General features: G+C 54.1%; 7 protein-coding genes across 7 annotated transcripts; 4 read left to right on the top strand and 3 right to left on the bottom strand.

The window, feature by feature from the left end:
- Positions 1-1,303: 1,303 nt before the first annotated feature.
- NCS57_00308100 (uncharacterized protein) lies at positions 1,304-2,122 on the bottom strand (the record flags this gene model as incomplete). The annotated part of the gene is made up of 2 exons (XM_053053095.1): positions 1,646-2,122; positions 1,304-1,306 (listed from the first exon to the last, which is right to left on the bottom strand). Exons 1-2 carry the CDS (start codon positions 1,976-1,978, stop codon positions 1,304-1,306), a joined length of 336 nt encoding a protein of 111 aa, XP_052918341.1. The 5' UTR covers positions 1,979-2,122.
- An 8,878-nt stretch (positions 2,123-11,000) lies between these two features.
- On the top strand, positions 11,001-12,019 carry NCS57_00308000 (F-box domain-containing protein; the record flags this gene model as incomplete). Its single annotated transcript, XM_053053094.1, has 2 exons — positions 11,001-11,375; positions 11,507-12,019. The coding sequence occupies 2 exons, from the start codon at positions 11,001-11,003 to the stop codon at positions 12,017-12,019; spliced, it is 888 nt and encodes a 295-aa protein (XP_052918340.1).
- Positions 12,020-12,410: 391 nt separating this feature from the next.
- NCS57_00307900 (uncharacterized protein) lies at positions 12,411-13,466 on the bottom strand (the record flags this gene model as incomplete). Its single annotated transcript, XM_053053093.1, has 1 exon — positions 12,411-13,466. The coding sequence occupies one exon, from the start codon at positions 13,464-13,466 to the stop codon at positions 12,411-12,413; it is 1,056 nt and encodes a 351-aa protein (XP_052918339.1).
- Positions 13,467-14,207: 741 nt separating this feature from the next.
- On the top strand, positions 14,208-15,006 carry NCS57_00307800 (Mediator of RNA polymerase II transcription subunit 7; the record flags this gene model as incomplete). The annotated part of the gene is made up of 2 exons (XM_053053092.1): positions 14,208-14,450; positions 14,512-15,006. 2 exons carry the CDS (start codon positions 14,208-14,210, stop codon positions 15,004-15,006), a joined length of 738 nt encoding a protein of 245 aa, XP_052918338.1.
- Positions 15,007-15,284: 278 nt separating this feature from the next.
- Positions 15,285-16,641, bottom strand: NCS57_00307700 (uncharacterized protein; the record flags this gene model as incomplete). Its single annotated transcript, XM_053053091.1, has 4 exons — positions 15,285-15,302; positions 15,686-15,783; positions 15,853-15,984; positions 16,629-16,641. 4 exons carry the CDS (start codon positions 16,639-16,641, stop codon positions 15,285-15,287), a joined length of 261 nt encoding a protein of 86 aa, XP_052918337.1.
- NCS57_00307600 (uncharacterized protein) lies at positions 16,469-17,956 on the top strand (the record flags this gene model as incomplete). The annotated part of the gene is made up of 3 exons (XM_053053090.1): positions 16,469-16,773; positions 16,939-17,384; positions 17,436-17,956. 3 exons carry the CDS (start codon positions 16,469-16,471, stop codon positions 17,954-17,956), a joined length of 1,272 nt encoding a protein of 423 aa, XP_052918336.1.
- Positions 17,957-18,833: 877 nt separating this feature from the next.
- NCS57_00307500 (Nudix hydrolase domain-containing protein) lies at positions 18,834-20,474 on the top strand (the record flags this gene model as incomplete). Its single annotated transcript, XM_053053089.1, has 2 exons — positions 18,834-19,033; positions 19,088-20,474. The coding sequence occupies 2 exons, from the start codon at positions 18,834-18,836 to the stop codon at positions 20,472-20,474; spliced, it is 1,587 nt and encodes a 528-aa protein (XP_052918335.1).
- Between the last annotated feature and the right edge of the window lie 389 nt (positions 20,475-20,863).

Genomic DNA, 20,863 nt, shown 5'->3' with positions numbered 1-20,863 from the left:
CCATCTTGACCTTGTTCCTCCTGTTTGATTTGCTTTGCCTGTCGTGCTCCCTGACTCTGCTGGATGGTTGTCTCTTGTCTCCTCATTTATGTTCGAAAACTGTTCCCATTTCGCAGATTTTGATGCTTGTCTATTCTTCCCTTCCCCTCCCCCTCGCTCGTGATGCTTGCTTGCTTGCTTGTGACCCCCCGGCCAAACAAGGACCCGCCGTCATGATGGGCGCCGGCGTCTTGTTGTTTCCCGATCATCAGCAAAGACGCCGAGTGAGAGGCCCTATTCAGGCTCCGTCTTCCTTCCTTCATTCTTCCTTTCCCTCATCTTCGAGGCCCACACACCCCCTGCCCATGCACAAGCACGGCACTGCCACCCTCCATCATCTGCATCTTCCACGATTCGGGGCTCGGGCTTAGGGCAGGGGGGTCAGGCAACGGAACGGAACAAAACAGACTTTTTAATGATGATCCTCCTCCCGTCTTTGGAGGTTTGTGTGTGTTTTCTTTTTTTCTCTTTTTCTGGTTTATTCTGAGAGAGAATAGAATAAGTTAAAAAGGGGGTTGGTGGAAGTGTAGCAACATCCTTGCCTATGGAAGAAACAACACACTTTGAAAGATAACCTATTCCTCCTCGTCCTTCCTCCGCCCTTCTCTGCTCTGCTCTGCACATACCCATGGATATAGTTGAGCAACGTAAACCAGGTTTCCGCCTTGGGGGGACCCATCCCACAAAAAAAATGCCCGTTCCCGTCCTTGCTTCTTTGCCTTGCCTTGCCTTGCCTTGCTCTCTGGACAATCCTCTCTTTCTGGGTCTTGTCTACCTGGACCCTCCCTCATAATAGTCGTGAAACAAAATAAAAAGTCCGCCGCCAGAATGTTAGAAGAAAAGAAAACAGATAAAACTAAATGTAGAAAGGGAATGATATGGATTCGTCAGATGGACCGAGAGGGGAAGAGGGGGGATAAAAAAGAGAGAAAAAATCGCCCACGTCGTCTGTCTTGTCATGTCCACGTAGCAGCCAGTTCCCACCGCCTTTATCCTCTTGGTTCTTTTTTTCCCTTGTCGATCCCCCCCTTCTTGTACAACTCTCTTTTGGTGCTTCTGGGGTTCATGTTCATCATGGTATTGCCTCTTGCTTTGCGACACATGCGCTCCGTGACTCGGAAAACGTCCGTTGCGTGCTGTGAGCCGCCGCTGCTCCAACCAAAGCAAAGCAAACCCGTCCGGCCTCTTCACCTGCTTTTCGGTATCGTCCGTCCGTCGTCGTCTCTGAGAATTACTGATTCGTTCGGTCCGCTTTAGAGTCTCGTCACTGCAATTCATGGTTAGCCAGTCAGCCCTCTCTGGTTTCGTTTCTCGATCCTGTCTTGTCCAAGCCCACGCCCACGCTCAATGTCCACGCCCACACCAAGTCTACAGTATGCATGCAACACATCCATTACCACCGCACGTATACGCCCCTCACACCCCTTTTTTGCCTTCCCGTCCCTCTTTTTTTTCTTCTTTTGTTTTCGTCTCTTTTCCCCCTCTGCCTTTTCCTCTTCTTTGCTGTCTTTCCCGTCCGTCCCTCACTTGTCTTGCCCTCCTGGGGGACCTCTTCCTTACTCAAGCAGGACAAAAAGGTGAGGAAATGAACATGTTTCATACGTACCTGGCCCAGAGATTGTAGCCTGTGATCATGCTCCTCTCTCATCCGATAGATCTGGCCCATCACATCATGCATCTCGCCGCACGTCCGCTCAATGGTGGCACTTCGGTTGCCCTCGCGCTGCCAGCGCTGGACGTCCCGGTACATCTTGTCGTACCGGCGCTGCTTCTTCTCCGTGTCGTGACAGAGCTTACACACATCGGGCTCCGTCTTGGTCTCGTAGACGAGCTTGAGACCGCACGTCTCGCCCATCCGGTACTCCTTGTTGCACTGCTGTCGGAAATGGCCCCAGCGCCAGTAGCCGCATGCCCAGCGGGTTTGCTCAAAGTAGCACATGGTTGCTGACTGGTTGGGTATCGACGGGTGTGCCCGGTGGCGACTTGTCGGGATGGGGGAAGCAGGATAGCGAGCTGCAACTGGTCCCAAGAGGAGGAAGCGGAGGAGTAGGAGGAGGAGTAGGACCGGAAGTAGCGAGCGAACTGACCGAGGGTGGACAGTCGAGTTGCAAGACAGGATGGGAGGCGAAGCCGTGGTCGATTCGAGTCAAGTCCCGAGTAAAAGTCGAACCGTATCGAGTCGAGTCGAGCCGAGTCCAATGACGATCGAGCCTTGGGAGGAGGACGATGAAAGAGTCAAGTTCTTCTCTGTCAAGAGAAATCCTAGAAGCAGTAGGTTAGCCACCGACGTCTCTTCGGTCTTTCTTTCTTTTCTATTTCTCTCTCTCCCTCGTCGTCTTCTTTCCAAGTCGTCCCATCCCCTCAGCTTCCTATTCTTATCCTGTTTCACTGCATCCCTCTCTCCCCAGCTTAGACCATCTTGCCCTTTCATGTCTCACCTCCCGGGATCATCCCATCCACACCGAGCCTCTTATTAGAGGACAAGACATCTGCAATACAAGACCGTACCCCGGTAAGGACAAGAGAGAGGGGCGTGAGGGGTATGGGGTGAGGTTGGCGATGATCAGGCATGACCCTGACCCGGCGAGGCCGTGTGTTCTTTGACTTACCTGCAAGCGATACAATGGCGCAGACAAAGTTGCGGTCAAGTTGAGAAGCAGGTTCCGAGACTCTGAGAGGCCCAGCACGACTAGTTCCTCACGTAACGTATTGCTAGTTGGCGAAGCACCCTATCGTTCCAAAAGAGCGTTGGCCTGGAACCAGGCTGTTGCTGAGGGTCGCGTGAGGGTTTGTTTGTGTTGCTTGTATGCGTTCAAACGACAAAGATGGAGTTTGAACTGATGTGTTTGTACCCAATATCGTTGGTACTTGTTGCAATCGTGTTGTAGACTTGCTTCGCCCGGATGATGGTACACAGAGAGTCGTCTCAAAGAAGGGAGTAGTCTGTCGTGACAACTGCAAGTCTTGGTCGCCAGGTAGTCTGTATTCCCTTGCCGATGCGATCCAGTTGTGGTCCTGATCTGGGGAGAGATGAAGATGGGGTGTCTGTCCCCGGACCATGGGACGCCGTAGCTATCTTATACTTGTTCGACCTAGGAACCTCTCGGTGTATTCGATCGTCGTGCTGTATATGCCATCCCACATCCACAAGTGGGACTCCCGCACAACCAACAAGCAATCGCCTTTTTTCCCTCCTCCCCTGGACACGACTCGGGCCAACTAGAGGCCATCCATCATCGTGCTTCTGCTTGTGCTTCTGCTTGTGCTGCTGCTGCTGCTTCTTCTGCTGCTGTTGTTCCTGCGGGATAAAAGAGGGCTTGCTTGGTTGCGTCGATTGGGTACCCGTACTTGATGCCCCATATGGCCGTCCCTCCCCATCGCATCACCATCCTCCACCAAAAAAGGGCCTTACACACCCCCTCCCTCCCCCCCAGCCCAGCCCAGCCATCCGCTTGGTACTCCATCTTTTTCCTCGTGCCGCTGCCATGCGACATACCCCGACTATCCGAGGGGTCTAGCCTCGAATTGCTTCGTTCCTGGGGCCTGGTGTGGCGCCGCAGCAACCTCAAAAGAGTGCAGGTGTATTTCTCACAAGTCCCTGCAGCATGGCCATTGATTGACCTCGGACCTACCCAACAACCACTCTCTTGTAGCTTGTTGTCTCCGCATATGTTGTTTCCCTCTTTGGGAACCTCTGACCTCAAGCCTCGTTTCTCCTTGGCTTGTTTTGTTGCTACCTCTCTCGTCAACGTCACCAGCGTCTGTCAACCTGATCTAGAAGGAGGAGGGGCCTTGACCTAGTCAGACCCAGTCTCTGTCCTAGTAGCATGGCAGAAGAGGCCCGGTGGTCGCTTGCCACGTTGATCATGGCTCGAGATACGACACACACCCCCCTAGCAGTATCAGCAACGACAGCAACAGCAGCAGGGGAGAGGGACGGGGCATCCCCACACCGCGAGATGCCACTGCAGTAGTTGTGTGTACAGCACTTCACGGTAATGCTAGAGCTGCAGAAGAGAACAAGGAAACCAGGGCTGACGAAGGGGACAAACAAACTTGGACAAACCCGCGGGGGCGTGTGTATGTGAGCGAGTGAGTATGTGTGTATGCGTGTGCGTCTTCCCTTGCTGTGTTCCCGGTCGCCTCCCCGTCAGCCTCTGTTGTCGTTCCCATACCTAACGTACGTACCTGGCAAGCAGATATCTCTTTGCGCCATCCCCCTCGCAGGACTTCAAACACAGTCGCCAAGAAGCTGTTTCTGTCCTTTTGCGTCTCCTTTTCCCGAAGCCATTGCTGCTTGCTGCTTCCTGCTTCCTGCTCCGGCATTCCTCCGCCCACTCCCCTCAACGGCTCCTGTTCTGCCAACATTCCACACTTCTTCCATAACGCGTCTCTGGCCACCCAGTCTTGGGACTGCCGGGTCACATATACGGCCATGTTATTGCCAGGGAGCCCTGTGTCTTTCCCGCTGCGGGCCTGGCCTCGGCCGCGTCGTCTCCAGGACTTGTCCCAGTCGAGCCTACATAAGGGGGTGTCTCGATCTGCGGCCGCGGTGGGGCCTCATGGTTCGTCCCGAGGGCGGACAAGTGTCAGGGAACAAGGGGATCCTGACCGCTTGCAATCTCGACGGTTGTCGATTTCGGTGAAAACTAGGGCTCTGGTTCGCTGCTTTGCTCCTCCTCCGTGCGTCAAGGCCTCACGGGCTCGGCGGGCTCGAGCTTGATGCCAACGGCGCCCTCAACGGAGCACATCGACAGAGTGGCTGCAGTTCATGCTCTGCCATTTGACTCGCTTTTCCCTTGTCTACAGCACATCACAGCACAGATCCTGCTTTCTACGGCACCATGCCGTGCCGCTTCTACGACGAGCCATGTCTTCAATGCTGTCGGCTTCCCGGTTCGGGTTGAGGCAGCCATCTCTCGTCCGAGCTCTCGTGCATCTTGTCTCGCCGACTCTGATGGATCGAGGCCGGGAGAAAACTTTCCAAGTATCTTGCCGCTGGGGGCTGAAAGCTGCCTCCAGACGAGGTCGTCCCCTCTCTCCCATGCCCCCTCGCCTTGCCATCCCTGCCAGCCGTTTTCTGTCTGACAAGACCTCATTGTCCTGTCTCGGCCGATTGCTTCCGCTGTTGCCCAACATCCACCATCTCGGATATTGCACCGTCACAGTCGCCTGGGCATGCGACTTGCTTCTGTTACTGGCAACACCAACGGCCTAGCCTTCCCGGTGGATGCCAGCTCACTCAATCACCATCAGGGGTAGATGAGAGCTTCCAGGAGGAGGTTAAGCCTCCTCATCACCTGCCCCTGATGAAAAGGCAACTATCCTTTGCCGGCCTTTTCTCCAAAGTGTTCATGCATTAGCGTCGACTTCTCTCAGCCCGACAGATTCTCTTGGCGGCCAGGCGGCCGGACAGAAGCACCAAGGGCTTGAGCTGAGAAAAGTAACTCAGCCGGCCTAGACTTGCATCTCGCTGCAAGGCCTTGCTGCGGCAGCAACAGATAAGAATAGGGGAGTTTGCATGGTTTTCGTGCATGGCTGCCGACTCACATGAATCAACCAAAGTTCCGTCTCGCCACTGAGCTGTTGGTCATTCCAGGGGGGAGGGGGCCTTTGTCGAACACCATTGTCCACGGTTCAAAAGCAATTCCAGAACCATGCTGGGCTGCGCCAGGCACACGGAATGCACAACGTGGCAGGCCCCCTCTGGCTATCACTGCAGCCCGGCCATTGCATATCATCATTGCCTCAGAAGACAGAGCACTGTGCGGCTTCGCTGCTCCATGGGTCCTGCTGCAACTCTCCTGCCGTTGATATACTCCAACCATCCCCTACCGCCTCACTTCAGAGTGGTTCCCCCCCGAATATCTGCCTAAGCATGATGTACGCCTCGTCTCAAGGCAACAATGGTTGAGTGACCATGCAAAGCGAGCATAGTATCACATCAAAGCCGTCGAATACGCCGTGAGCTTCCCGTTGGGGGCCGTTCAAGCCGTTGAGGCATTGAACACATCAATCTCTGGATTTCAGTGCCAATGATCGAAAGGTGAACCCGGTCTCATACTCGCACGATGTCGGGTGCAGCCGTCGTCACTTCCTGCCAGCATAAGCGGGCCTCCTCTCCGCAGGGCATTGATGGGGGATAGCCATCATGGCTGTAATCTCATCCGGGTCCGCGTACTTGGTCATGACGCCTCGAGATCTCCAAGTGACTTGTCACGATCTCAGTTCGCCGCAGCTGTACGCTAGGCGGGGAAACAGACTTTTCAATGTCGCAATGATGAGCTCTATCACCCTCAAGTCCACCACCAATGGCAAGGGGGTTCACCTGATCTGGTAGTGAGTACGGGTAGCAGCAACCACTGCCATCGGCAGGCAGTTCCAGACACCCCGAACATGGGACATGGCTGCGACAAAGGGTCGTTCACGGGGAAACGTGACGAAGCTTCCGGGAGCTGCTGAGTTGTCCTTCTGCTTCGGGAAAGGCCTGCGTCTCGGGCAATTCAAGTCGTCCGTGATGACTTCACAGCCCGCATGAGATCACGAGAGTGAGAGGGCGGGGCGAGGGTAACAGAGCATTGAGAAACCGATTCTTGTCCTCAACGCGTTGGGCATTGTTGGGCTCGGCGGGGATACATGTCTGATTCTCGACTCCGGTGGCTGGGTTATGCCAAAGAGTGTGCCCTCGCGCATGTATATTGGGTGTGGGTGACTGACTGTGCGTGTGTGGGTGGGTGGATGCACTGACTGAGGCACAAACTGTAAGCTTCAGCTAAGGGAGGGTTCACAACTGCTCATCATCCGGAACAGGCAAGGCAGAGAAAGGAAGGGCGGCCAACTCGGAGACCTGAGACTATCATGGTGGCCATGAACCAAGTCGAGCATCCAGCCGGCCTTTGCAGGCACACAGGCCGTCAATTGATCACCAAGGACTTTGCCTTGATCCACATTCCCTGCTGGCTCAGCCTGGAAGATCACAACGGCCCGGTTTAGTGGCCGGGCCGGCCCGCTTTTGGGTATTCATTCCAAGATTCGGATTTGAGGTTGGCTCTGATTGAGAGGACTGACAAAGGGCCGACATCTCGAACCAGACGCAGCTTCAGGGGCAAGGTACAAACGGTAGCCGCGGTCCTTGCCGACCATTGTCGAGGGAAAACACGCCGTTGGGGGCTCGGGAAGCAACAGCGCGGCTCAATTGCAACGACATGGCGCCAGGTCAGGTCTTGCAACCATGTGCGTACATGACGAAGCACGTACAGGCCGTTGCGGCGCAGAGGCTACGCTACGGCCGGATGGAGATGGGCCAGAAAAATTCCGCAATCCGAAATCGCCCAATGAGCCTCGGACCCCAGCATCGACCAAGTTTGGCGGGCTCGAAATCGAACCGAACGCCTGGGTTGCTGCAAATCATGTGTCTGGAAAACGCTGCATGGAGCCTATTCGCAAGAAACGGGGCGGGAGTGTCCGATCGTACCTGGGACCAATGGAGAAATCAGATCTCTTTTCCGAGCCTACGAGAAACTGGGGATTGACAATTGGTCACAGTCAAGTCTCTCAAGCTCAGAACCCCCTTTGCTGAACCTTGAAGCGCGCGGTCGGGACAGGCGAAGTCGACGGGGCCATCAGGCGCAACATCGCTTGGCCCACTTCCAGCTCTAGCTTCATTACGTAGCTCCAGACAGTCTCCGTTCCCGTGCTCGTCGCGGAGGAATTCGAAGAAGGCTGTCGAATAGCAGCGTCGCAGCCGTGTGGGGGAGACAACTGACATGGAACGGGGGCCAGGGGCTAAAGGCGCGGGCAGCGGCTTGAGGCTGGGTCTTCCCGTGCGGCAGACGTGTTTCCATTGTCGCCGCATGGGCAGTTCTTCAAGGCAGTGATTGGTTGGGGGCCAGGGTCAGAAAGCGTGGCCATCCCAGGAAGCCAAGCTCTTGCGACGGCGCGAAATGTGAAGCAGGTGGACAACAGACGACGGGTTGGATCTGACGAAGCGGCCACACCACAAACTTGATGGCAGATGCGACAAAGCCAGTTGAGAAACGCGGGCCGTGGCAGCTGGAGAAGCTGTGCAACCATCCTTTTTTCCAGGCCAACATGGCGGGTGCTTGCTGCAAAGGCATTGAGATAGCATGATTGACGGGAGGGGCCATGAATTGAAAAAAACAGCACAGCAACAAGGTTCTGTTGTGAGGTGCTGGCATATCGTGCCATGGTACTGTTTCACGGCACCATCAAGACTGGCAGTGCGCTTGCGCCTGGGTGTCAGGGTGGAGTGGAGATATGGAGCCTTGTGAAAGCCTGAAGCCCTGGCAGCAGGTCTATCATCACTTAGATGCCATCTTGATACGCCTAGTCCAAGGCGTGGTTGACTGGTGATGGTAACGGCGGGCAACTTGGTCGATCTATTGAATCATGGTGCCGAGAGATATGAAAAGTCCAACGGCCGTGCAGCGGAGTGCGCTGTCAGTGCTGATCAGCAGGCTGTCGCCAGCCGGATGCACATTGAAATTGCTGGTCCTCCACGACTTCGGTATCTAGCCATGGGGAGTCGCCCAAGATAAGTTAGGCCGATATCTTCCCTGGAGGACGAGCCGCACCAGACGAAACGAGCTTGAACGCGCTTGAGTGAGGCGGAGGTGAAGCCCGATGAAAGCCAGGCGAGGCAATGCAAAGCCAAGCGGCGATGAAGTGGAAATCAACATGGCTATCGACCACTTTGTGATGTGACCAAAGTACTGAATGCATATGGGACCCGCCAATCGATAGCACCTGGGGTCTAGAGCCCTGGTTCTGACTGTCAAGGTCTGGAGAAACGGCCGCAGAAGTCGGGTGGATTCATTTCCACGTCAGAGAAAGGGCGTGAAGGTAAAAGACGATGGCAACGGGAGTTCGGCGAAGAAACCCGACAAAGCTATATATGCGATGTGATGTGATCGAAGGCGTGTGGTAGGTTGCTCATTCTGCTCATCTGGTGATGTATCGATACGCATGGGCGGAAGCGGGTGCAGATGCACCTCGACCGCTAAAGCGGGTACTGTACGTTGATTGCGGAGGAGCTGCACGAGAAAGGAAAAGTATGGCTACGTCAGTACAAGCTCAAGACAGCAAGGAACCACACGTTGCATCGACATGGTTGAGCGACGAAGAGCAAAGAGAGACGACAGCCCCAGGCTCGTCGACCACGGTGGAAGAAAGCTGCCCAAGACGCAGAGGTGCAGGTTGAGTTGCAGTAGTAGCAGCAGCAGGGTCGTCGATCCACGCATGGCGCCGGCTCCTGCGCGCCTGAAAAGACGACATTTGCTCGTTCGTCAGATTCGATCTTCCGGGTGGCGGTGATGAGCATATGCACGTGAAATGCGGATGTGGATGTATGTATGCGTGCTGTTGTGGGTGTGGGTGGGTGGGTGCCTGCGGTAGCCCGCGGGAGGCTGTGGATGTTTTTGTTGTCGTTGTCGGGTGAATGACGATCGTGGATGGTGATGTTTATGTTTTGATCGTGAAATTTCTGTTATTTTACCTCACGGTTGTATGCTAACCCGAGCAGTCACGAGTCGGTCAGGGCTTGCGGGCGAGGAACCAACACTGGAAGGAACGCTGGCCTCAAAGATGGCCGGCTGGGGCAGGTACGAGAATCATGTGTGTGAGAATGGTTCTTGATGGGCACGCAAGGAAGGAGCGAGCAGACGTGGGTGGTAGTCCATTGGTCGGGGCCAAAGCCTCACCGAGATTCCGGTCAGAACAGCAGGAGCATGGGCCAAGCACGTTTGAGCTGCACTGTCAAAAAGTCAAAAGTTTCATCAAAGCTTCAAACCCCGGAATTTGACTAAACGAAATCCCAGTTAACGTGGCCATAAACTCGGTACTTGCAACGGTTTTTCTTCTCGTTCAATCAAGTGCCTGCCTGCTCTGATTGCTCATGAACTCTGAGACAGGCATCGCGGCAGGTGTCATCCCTGTCTCCCACCAATCGACGGCAGGCGCCGCTTGGCAAGCGCCCGTCATTAGTCGAGGCAGAAGCGCTTCGGCCCCACTTTAGCCTAATCTGATCGTCCACTCTCCTCCGACTGCCCCCACTTTCCTCGACTTCCCCTCAACTCCAAGTTTCAGGACCGACCGATCTCACAGCCTCATCACCTCATACCTGATCGTTTTGCATTGCAAAACGCCTTTGTCCAGCACCTTTGTCCTCATCTTGAGGATTGCTTGAATGCAATCAATTCTATTCTAGAAATCTCATAATCTCGCTTCTTATCTGTACGTTTGCCGAGCGTTTCTGTGCTCGAACGGCTGGGAGACGCGCGGCGCGCTTAGAACGCGAAGCTCATCCACCATCCCAAAGCCTTTCCACGTCATCAGCGACGGCCTCTGGGATCACGCCTCGAGCCCCAACATTTCTTACTCCTACTTTAGCCTGCTCGCCAATGCTCAATAGTGCCGATACTAGATAATTCCCTCTCGCGCCGTCCCCACCGCTTCTTCGGTTGCCTCTTTCTCACGCATCGGGTATTGGGGTCCCGGCCTTGCGACCAGCCAGACCACCTTTCGCGACCTCTTCTCTCACGCGCCGCGTTTCTTCTCGTGTTTTTTCAGATCATCGCCACCTCCTCCTCACCGGTCATCTGCCTCGTCGTCTTTCCGGCGGTACCAAAGGACCATTGACTGACCCAAATTGTGGTCTCCTAGAACCACGGGCCAGCCATCGCGGCCATCGCTTCGGAGTCACAACCGAGCTGTGCGTGTGACGGCCTCCTGACACCTACCTGACGCCTGTCTCTTCCCGCCCCTTGCCCGCGTTCTTCCGCCTCCCCGGATGCTCAAGGCTATTGCAAAATTGGCCTCCGAGATCCAGGATCTTTCGGATAAGGGAGGAAAAAGAAATCTCGTCTTTTGGTCTCACTCCCCTTGAGCTCACGCCCACTCTCGGCGCCCTCCGTCGCCTGCCGCGCCTAGGTCTTTGATCCATCATGAAGCCTGTCGCCACATCGTCCGACCAACTCACCTCGCAGACACGTCGTCTGTCGCTCTTGTCACCTCCTTCTGATGATCCTGGCTCCTTAGTCCCGGTCGAGGATGGGAAACCCTTCAGCCCTGCGATTCCTGTGGTCGCTGATGCCCAACCCGCAGCCATGTCGACGATTCCCAGCCTCCTGCAAGAGGCAGCCTGCCCAGCCTCCTCGCATAGCAATGCTGGCCTTGTCACTCAGGCTGAGGGAAGTGAGGGTTGCAGTGGTAATGTTCGGGCAGTCCTCGACCCCCCGTGCCTGGAGAGCATGCCAAATGAGGTACTTTTCCAAATCATGGGGTTTCTGGACGTGAGTGATCTTCTATCAGCGTCTAGGGTGAGTATAGACCGTCCAAAGTCAGCAAGCGTCCTGAGCTACTTGTGGCTTGTTTTCGATGTCGGAGTTGATGAATCGAGAAGAATATGACAGCTCAGGGGCTCTATGAGCACAGACTGACCGAGATCCAGACAAACCATCACCTGCGTGACATATCTCGGGCGCCTGTGCTGCATCATTACCGGCTTCGTCAAGTCCGTACAGATCTTCCGGCTCTTCTCTGGTCACCCTCTCGCCCGTCCCTGGCTGACCTAATTGCTCGCTCCATCTTCATGACACAGACCTCCATTGTCTCGCGACGACTTGCCCGCTCCTTGGTCTCAATTCGCCTGTCGCGACGCCTAGCAGCCAGGCCTTCTGCTGCTGCCTTGGTTGAGCGCTCTGTGTTGCCAAAGGAATGCGTTCCTGGCATGGTACCTGTGCACGTTGCGCCAGCGATCGTAGCTAGGAAGAAGGCAATTGAGAAGGAGAGGGTCAAAGATGGGCTGCGGCAGTGGATCGCTTCCAAGTGGAGGCGCGAAGTCAGGGTCCGTCAAGAGGGTGTCCGGAGATGGGAGGAGAGTCGGGGGATCGGGCGCGTGTGGCGATTGCGCAGGTTCTGGGAGAGAATCAGTCGCGGTGAGGGTCGAAATATTGCCCAGTAAGTTGCCAATGGCGGTGCTGGGAACGGTCAGCGCACAGCATTTAATATCGTGTTCCATGCCAGCGGTTGTGGACTGGTAGGCTAAGCCTGGTTGTTTTCCCGTGTGTTTTGCATTGTTTGTGCTCGTTCCTGATCAGTCTTGAGGGCTGGTCCCTTCTCACTCTTTTAGCATAACGGTATCAGCGACAAGGGTGGCGGTTCTCATGGATATCCCATGCCCTATCGTATGGCATGGCAGGGTTGTTTGTATAGTACATTATGCGGGCTAGATTGATTGTACAGAACTGGGGGCTCCTGTCAAGCTTCCCCTGTGCCGACCTTGGGATGGCGGCTTTGAGACCCCTGGTTGGGCTAGAATCTGTTAACTGAGTCCATGCTTAAGTTTGTCGATCCTAGGCGGCTCGGAATCTGAAGCCGTCCCAGTCATCATCTTCGTCGTCATCGTCCTCCTCTTCTTCCTCTTCCTTCTCTTCGACCACTGGAGCTTGTAGGTTCTCCTTGCCCAACCCTGTAGACTTTGCTGCGGCAGCTTCTTGGCTGAAGCTCTCGCCTCGTTTGCGCAGAGCTTCCCTCTTTTCTTTCAGACGCCTTACGCGTGCCTCGAGTTCTTCCATCTCCTCAAACTCCTCCTCGAGCGCTCGTGTTGCCTCTTCCTTCTCGTCCTCGAGATCGACGTCGGCCTGTGCGCGGCGTTTCTCCGCTTCCTCCTCCTTCTGGGCGTCAGCATCGGCAGCTTCCTGAGCTGTCATGGCTGGTGCGGAAATGACTGCATCCTCGTCGTAGGGGGCAGTTGTAGCGGCGATATCAGCCTCGAAGGCTGCCCATTCTGACTCGTCCACTTGCGGCAATGTCGTGGTTGGCCGATCATCGGTCGCCAGAGTACTAGGACGGCGCGATGGCAGGGTAGTTGTGGTGGGTTGTTGATTGAGGTTAGGTTGTCCTCCAGGGGTAGAGGCGGAGGAGCCGTCACGATGGGCAGGAGTTGCTGGCCGTGAGGGGATCTGGAGCTCAACGCCATGCGACGGGGTGGCTGATGTCCTCCTGGCCAACCGAGGTGGTGTCAAGTTCTGGTCCTTAGCCTCCTTGTCTGCTTCCAACTCGGCTGCATCAGTTTTGCTTCGTTTCCGCCGCACAGCATCTTCCATCTCGACGTCTCCGTCCCCGTTTCCAGCAGTAGCATCCTCAGCGTCGTCGTGCTTCCGTTTTTGCGCCGCCTGTTTTTGTCCTTCTCGATCGTTGGGGGCCACGACCGGTGCTGTTGTTTGCGCCTTTATTAGACGAGTCTTGTGCGCTTCACCTCGGACGTGCGAGTCCCAGAGTGTTTCGGTCTTGATGTGCTCATGGCAGAGTGTGCAGAGCAGCTTGCCTGCGTCCGAGTAGGCAGCATAGGGATGTTCGATGCGGCGAGCGGCTCGCTGCTGCCGCAGAAGGGATCGCACGTCGGACATGGACGTAGTTTGGGAGGGAAAAGGATGATTCGAGCGTGAGGAGATGCGGTGTGGAGGGTTGTTGACGAGTTGAAGCAGGCCACTCAGAGCGTATGAAGGCGGCCGTTCAAATGGCCAATTAGGTGTGGCGTTGGAGGAACGGGGCCCTCTTTAGGGAACTTGCTTGATTGATAAGTGTAAAAGAAGTAAAAGAGAAAAGAAAAAAAGAGGAGGAATGCATATGACGTTGTTTGATGTTAAAGAACAAGAGGCGCTTGCGGCGGATGGTAGTCGAGACGGAAACAGAGGAGAGGTGAGAGGTGAGCAACCGCCGACAATTAACCGGCGCAAATCGACATTAGCTTCGCTCAACCTGGAGATTCGCTGCTCTTGGATGGCTGTAGCTAACTCTCTTTCATTTTAATTACCGTCAAATCAACAGGCCAGATTCGCAGTGACTTTTAACCTCGCCGAGGGTAGTACCCGTTAAACCCTCGATTTTTGTTGCATTAAAAGCTTTGACCTCGTCTTTGTCAAAGCTGTCTCTGATCTCACTCCACGTGGATTCCAATCCTCCCGCCAAAGTCTCACTCCCCCACCAAACTCAAAGGACCTGTTTGCGTTTGCGAGTTGCCGGAGGCTGAATCTCAGCCTTTTGTCTCGGTTCTAGATTTTATCAGGTCGCCTTCGCTCACGCGCCTGTCTTTCCAGCTTCATTCCAACACAATCTTATGAGGTGACCTTGTCGCCCTCGGCTGAAAGATGGCCGAACAGCAGGAGCCGCATTCGCTCTCGTCGACGTTTCCCAATCCTCCGCCGTTCTGGAAGGACTTTACGCCTGAAAAGTTGTCTCGGGTTGAAGCGTTAAGGACAGCGCACCTCGGTCAGCATGAAGGAGAGCCGTTGACGGTGCGCGTACCCGATGTGCCTGAGGATCTCATCAACCTCCAGCCGCCAGCCGAGCCAGCAGATGGGCGCTGGCGGGTATTTGGCGACCAGTACATGGTAAGGATTCAAGTTTGACGGACTGTTCTACAGAGCGACACACTGATGCATTACCTCGCAGCTGGATGACAAGCTCCCCACACTCGAGGAACAAGGAATCATCAACCTTCCCTCAACCACTCCCTCAGATTCCAAGGATGTCAAGCACTTTGACCGCGCTTTTGAGCTGAAGCGCCTGGCCAAGTCACTACTACTTAACTTCTTGGAGCTCACCGGCACGCTAGCACAGAACCCAGAGCAAGCTGAAGCCAAAGTTCAAGATCTCCGGACCCTGTTCATCAACTTTCACCACATCCTCAACGAGTACCGACCGCATCAAGCGCGTGAATCTGTCATCGCGCTCATGCAGGAGCACCTGGACCGCACGCGCACCGAGACAATGGCCATAAGGACGCAGGTGGATAAGGCCCGCCGCGTGCTCGATGGCCTGGGGAGCTTGAGTGTGCCCAACGTACCTAAGCCGCTTGGGCAGGCGGAAGCAGAGGAGGATTATGCTGCGCTGGCGGCACAGAGGGAGGCCGATGTGTGGGCTGCCACGGACGCGATGTTTACCTAGACGAGAAGCCTCGCTCCGCGACGTCCACGCGCGAGAATACGCGTGCGACTTCACAACCGCTCGAATTTGGTTTCGGAGGCACAGTTCGCAGTCTCTTCTGACAGTCCTGTCAGCAGTGCTCATCACCAAGAATCGAGCCAAAGCCACGGGGCGGTCTGGATGCACACCAATATCAGATGAACCGATCGCAGCATTCAGAATTACCAATGGGGGAGAAGAAGTGAAATCTCAAAGGAACCACGAAGCTCGAGGGGGTTGACCCGGACGGCGACAATGCATTATTCGGTATAGGCGTACTGTCAGGTTATGAGATTACAGTAACAACAAAGCGCCCTCCTAACGAGGGCGCAAACAAACAACAAGCCAGAGAGCTTGGATAAGTAACGAATTGATCATGAAATGTGTCTCAGTTGTCCATTGGATATATATACGCTGAAGCTACGCAAAGATGCGCAACATCAAATTGCATGAACAATGCCCTTCGATGCCCAAACAACGCGCCCAAACCCCTTTCAAGCTCTGTGTCGTGTTTTGATCGTGTCATTGATAAATACCCCTTACAGAATGGTACAGGGGATACAGCAGCACTCGTAGTCACCACATTCGATGCACTTTGTCTTAGTACCCGTAGCCTCGGCAGGCTTGATGATGGACTCGGCGATGGAAGTAGCAGCGCTACCAGGGCCGTTTCGGTTGACGAGAGAGGAGGTGCCGCAAGCCATTTTGGATCTGTGTTGGTGTTGACGGTTGGTCGCTGGGGGAGAGTTTGGGGTGGATCTACAGGTGGATCAGCATTAGCAACGGTGTAGCTTCAAGAGCTTGTCTTAGGGTATAAGAGTCGCGTACTTGTTGGTGTACGATACGTTTGCAATGCGATTGAAGCAGAGGAGATAGGGGATTTGGCGAGATAAAAGGACGAGAGTTGAAGTTTAAAAGGATCAGAGCTGAGCTTCCCTGCTTGGATCTTTTGGGCGTCGGCTGTGACGTGGTTGCGTCATCAAGTGTGGGGGTGGGTTTCAACGTGTAGACCCTGGATTTGATCTCGTATATCGCAAACTCAGCCTCTACTGAGCCGCAAAGGATGAGGCGGCGAATGTGATTGCGTTTTGTTTGCCACAAGAGCCAATTGAGTTCTCAATTAGCCTGCGAGAACCGGAAGCTATTCAGGGGCTTTGACTGCTTGTCTCGATGAATCGTGGAATTTTCGCCATCACCCCTCTCCAATTGAGCTATTTGGTCACTAGATGGTGAAGAAAATACCCAGAGCTAAGGATATCAGGGGGCAATTCGTAGGCGCAATGGAGCGAGGTCGGCACGAGTGACAGGGAAGGAACCCGCGCATGGCTCCTTTCCTCTCGTATGCCTCCACTTGGACTGGCTACTTGAGTCTGACACTTCTCTCTTTGTTATCTTCAACACTCATCACTCTCCATCCACCATCGTTACAGGCATCCATAGCATCATGTCGTGGGAATCACTCCCCAATGAGCTTCGCTTCACGATCTTTACGATCCTCCTTGAGGACAGCGACAAAAAAGACCGCCCAGGATTTCCCACTGTATCGCGGCAATGGCAGGACTTCTTTGAGCCAATCTTCTTTCGGCGGCTGGTTATCGACGAACCCGATCTCAACATGCTTAGCTCGGCAACCGAAGGATCAAAGGGATTCCGACTCTCTTATATTCGACACCTCTGGCTTCGCCTCAAGCTTGCCCCGTACACATGCAAGTATTGTCAGACTAGCGAACCCAGGGACATCATTCATCAGTAAGCCTTCTATCCTGTCTTTCAAGCCAGATGGCAGCCAATCCAGAGAAGAAACAATGCCAGGTTCACACGCGCCGTTTATAAACTCTTGAATATCCTTGCGAGAGGCAATCACATCTCTTACGACAGAGGTATCACCTTGCAGCTAAGCGCACATTCACCAAGCGATTATCACCACAAATACCGTGACTTCAGAATGGCTAACAAGTACCCATGGATCACCGAAGAAGATTTGGTGGACAAAGGCGAATTTCACAGACAGCATCGCAATTTATCCGTGAAGTACGTCCAGGATACACACCCAGAGGTCATCTCTCACCAATACATGGCATACCAGCTACCTGAAATGGACAGGTTCCGCAGCACGGAACCTCTCAGGTTCGACTTCGGGAAACCTCTGTTCCGTTGGAGTCACACATTGCATAGGCCTGTTGATACCCAAAAGGTGCTCCCAAAGGTCAACATTGTCAAGGCTCTCGTGATTCGCCGGCAGTTCTACCGAAACATTTCTTCCGGCGCCCTTGCCAAGCTTCTTCGGGAGAGTTTCCTCTGCCTGGAGATGTTCCGCGATGAGCGATGGCTGGCTTCCAACTCTTTCAGTAGGAGATTGTGTGAGTTGAGCTAACCCTGGTAGTTCTTTCAAGGCTAACACCGCATTACAGGCTGCCCTGAAAATGTCCTTGATGCCCTTCCAGCAAAACTCAAACGGCTTCACATCTACCAAGACGCGGATTCTGATTTCAGCTTGCCTCGAGTTCGTACTATGGCAGGTGCAGAGTCGATGCGGAAACTTGCACTAATGTCGGAGCTTAAAGAGCTATCGATTGCTCCAGATACCGATGGCTGGGGTTTTCTATTGGATTTCTTTCCAATGCTCCGACGGTGTCCCGTTGATACGCTTCCTGTGTTCAAGCTTCGTCGCCTGGCTTTAGATTGCGAAATTCTCAAGGAACCTCGGGCACCATTCGAGATGTTCGTCCTGGTCACGACACTCCGTGCGGCAGCGGCTGCTGCATCACGTATGCCCCGACTGGAGACCATGGAGCTGTGGAAAGCAACCCCGTCATCAGCCACCTTGTTTCGCTATTCTACCAAGAAATTTGAATCCAGGATCACATGGCGAATCAACTGGAAGCGTGCAAGAGGTGACCAGTTATGGCAGGGAGAGTTGAGGGAAGATTAGGAACGGGCCGCCAGAGTCCATCACGGAGACCATGACCTCGTAATCGAAAACACCCCTCTACCAGACGATCTATCGGAGTCCCAGGGATCACGATGTCGATCCATCATTTCCCATCTGGAGCTGAAGGACATAATCCTTGATCCCGTTTCGCTGTGGCAGGTAGAGTGGGAGGCAGATACCAGCTTACGTCCACACCGTTGGGTCTTCTTTGAGTAAGTAACATTAAACACACTTGAGCGAGCTGAAAGGTAGACCAGCGTTTCTGCAGCTTAGGCAAATTGAATTCAGATTGAGCACCAAGATGATCCTCAGTAGAGATGAGAAGGACGGAAAGATGCTAGGATATAATTCTATCTTACTAGGATCTCTAGCACATACGACCATACCCACCGGAGAACTCGGGATCCCGTCCGCTCTCCCATAGATAAGCCGGTGAGGGGCGGATTAGTAGTTGGGTCGGTGACGACCAGCGAATCCCCGCTGTTGTATGTTTTTTGCTGTTTGTTCCTTTTTGCCATGTCGTTCAGTTGATGCATCAGGTCCAGTCATGGTGGTGATGTTGATACTCAGCTTACTCGTGTTGTGGGTGTAACTCGACCTGGTGTAAGCGGTGTTGATGGCAGCCCCGAATAGCGCGCTAATGCCAGAGAATGCCGTGTGCTAGGAAACTTGCCCTTGATTAAAGACATGATCCCTTCTTTTTGTCAATTGATGTTCCAAAGAAGATCAAACAGCATGAAGTTGACATATCATCTTGTTGACGGCAATGTCATGTGATGAGGGGCCTCAGGCCGCATTCGGCGGCGTCCGGAGCTCACCACGGTACCTCCCTCATGAGATGTGACATGACAATCTCCAGTTCCAAACTTTCATCGCAATGACCTCACGAGCAATTGTTTCCAGAACTTCAAGATTGTGTATCTCATCACCAAGAACCCGCACCATTTCAACCAGCATGGCACCTCTCAAGCATCGAGCAGTTGCGTCCAGCTTCATCTTCAAGTTTCCTGAAGATGATATGACGAAGAAGCCCCAGGTGGCCCTGTTTCGGCGTAGCGGCCAAGTCAGCACATATCAGTAAGCTCGAGCCACTGGCATGGATCTTCTGCAATCAGATTAACGGTGCTGTAGGCACAAGTATGCCGGCGTTTCTGGCAGTGTAGAGGAGACAGATGAGAATCCTCTCGCAACGGCATGGCGGGAGATTCAAGAAGAGACAACACTCACTAGCGACTCGCTGCGCTTATTCCGTCAAGGCAAGCCATTCTCGTTCGCCGATGAGTCTATCGGTAGAAAGTGGACGATCAATCCATTCGGCTTCGTTCTCAAGTCCGAGAAGGAGGGCGGCCGTGGTGAAGCCGGTATCCAGATTGACTGGGAGCACGAAGGTTACGAATGGTTCGACCCAGCTGTAATCAACGAGTCGGAAGGCTTCCAAGGTGTTCCACGTATCCTTGAGAGCTTGAGGAGGGTCTGGTTCAACATTGATCTAGGCGAAGCGGCTGGAAAGACTCTAGCCGAGGGTTTAACTGCTTTGCAAACAGATCATGAGAGTGGAGCACGCCAATTAGCTTCGAAAGCGCTCGACATCTTCATCAAGGTGATTCGGCAACTTGACACTGGTGCCCGAGACCAATGGTGGAAGAATGTTAGGTTCGCCGGTTGGCATCTTTGGAAGAATGGGCGGGAGAGCATGGGGGCATCGATACTCAACGTCGTCCTCGCCAGCCTAAAACTGATCGAGCAACAGCTGCCTTCTCAAGGTACAGTCTCGACCGACTTGGTTGATGGCATGATCGCAGAACTCGAGAAATATACCCAAGAACGACAAGATGCCGGCTCCAAAGTCAGCGCATCGCTCGAAGCCTTCTTGGAACAAACGATTTCAGGCGACGAGCCACTCAGAATCCTCACCCTTTCCTCCAGTTCTACCATTACATCAGGCATTACGCGGGTGCTATCAAAGACGTCGCGGCCTGTGGAGGTGCGTGTCCTCGAATCTCGGCCGCTCTTTGAAGGTGTCAAGATGGCGAGTGCAATTAGCTCGTTTGTCGAGGAAAACAAGGTCAATGCCCGCTTGGTAATATACACCGACGCAAGCGTCGGCGTTGCTGCCAAAGACGTCGACGTCGTGTTAATTGGGGCGGACCTGATCGACAAGACGGCCAATGTTAGCAACAAGACGGGTTCGCTGCCTGCCGTCTTGACGGCTAAGCATGTCTCTCCAAAGTCCAAGATCGTCGTATTATCCGAGAAGGAAAAGGTACTCCCGTTCAACCCGCCTGGCCAAGAGGAGAATGATCCATGTGAGGTTACGCAAGCATGGGATGGGCTCACGCCGTCCACAACCAAAGGCCCAAACACCCACATTGACGTGAAAAACATCTATTTCGAATGGATACCCTCGAGCCTCATCGATCACTACGTCACGGAAGACGGGATTGCCACCTCTGAGGGGATTTCTGGATGGGCGGGGGAGGTTCACAAGCGAGCGGACCAGTTCTTCACCGATCTTTGAGTCCGAGTCGAGCCCGAGTGGCCCCCAATTCCTTGATTCGGGTCACTTACCTCGGCCTTCTGCAGAATTACATCTCATTCAACCAATTATGATCAAGATAAATGCGTTCAACGGCTTCATCCGCGTCTGACCATCACCGCAAACCGAATGTAAAGCTTACAAGATCACCTTGTTCGTGGAGCGGTTTCTGACACCTGCCTGTTGATCTCCCCCCTCCGCCTCAAGAACTTTGGTATCAAGGTTCGCAGGTTTATGCAGCAGCCAAGAAGCTAGAATGGGAAATCACCGCTGATGGCTGCAGTGATGATGAGACTCACCAGTCACTCCCTGGCCCGGGCGTTGTGTTCTAGCGTGGTGATCTGGCGAATGAAGGCGCAGTTGGTGTTCAG

Source organism: Fusarium keratoplasticum, chromosome 2 (genome assembly GCF_025433545.1).
Source record: "Fusarium keratoplasticum isolate Fu6.1 chromosome 2, whole genome shotgun sequence".
Lineage (NCBI taxonomy): Eukaryota > Fungi > Ascomycota > Sordariomycetes > Hypocreales > Nectriaceae > Fusarium > Fusarium keratoplasticum.
Note: the sequence above shows the minus strand (reverse complement) of the source record. Positions and strands in the feature narration are given on the sequence as shown.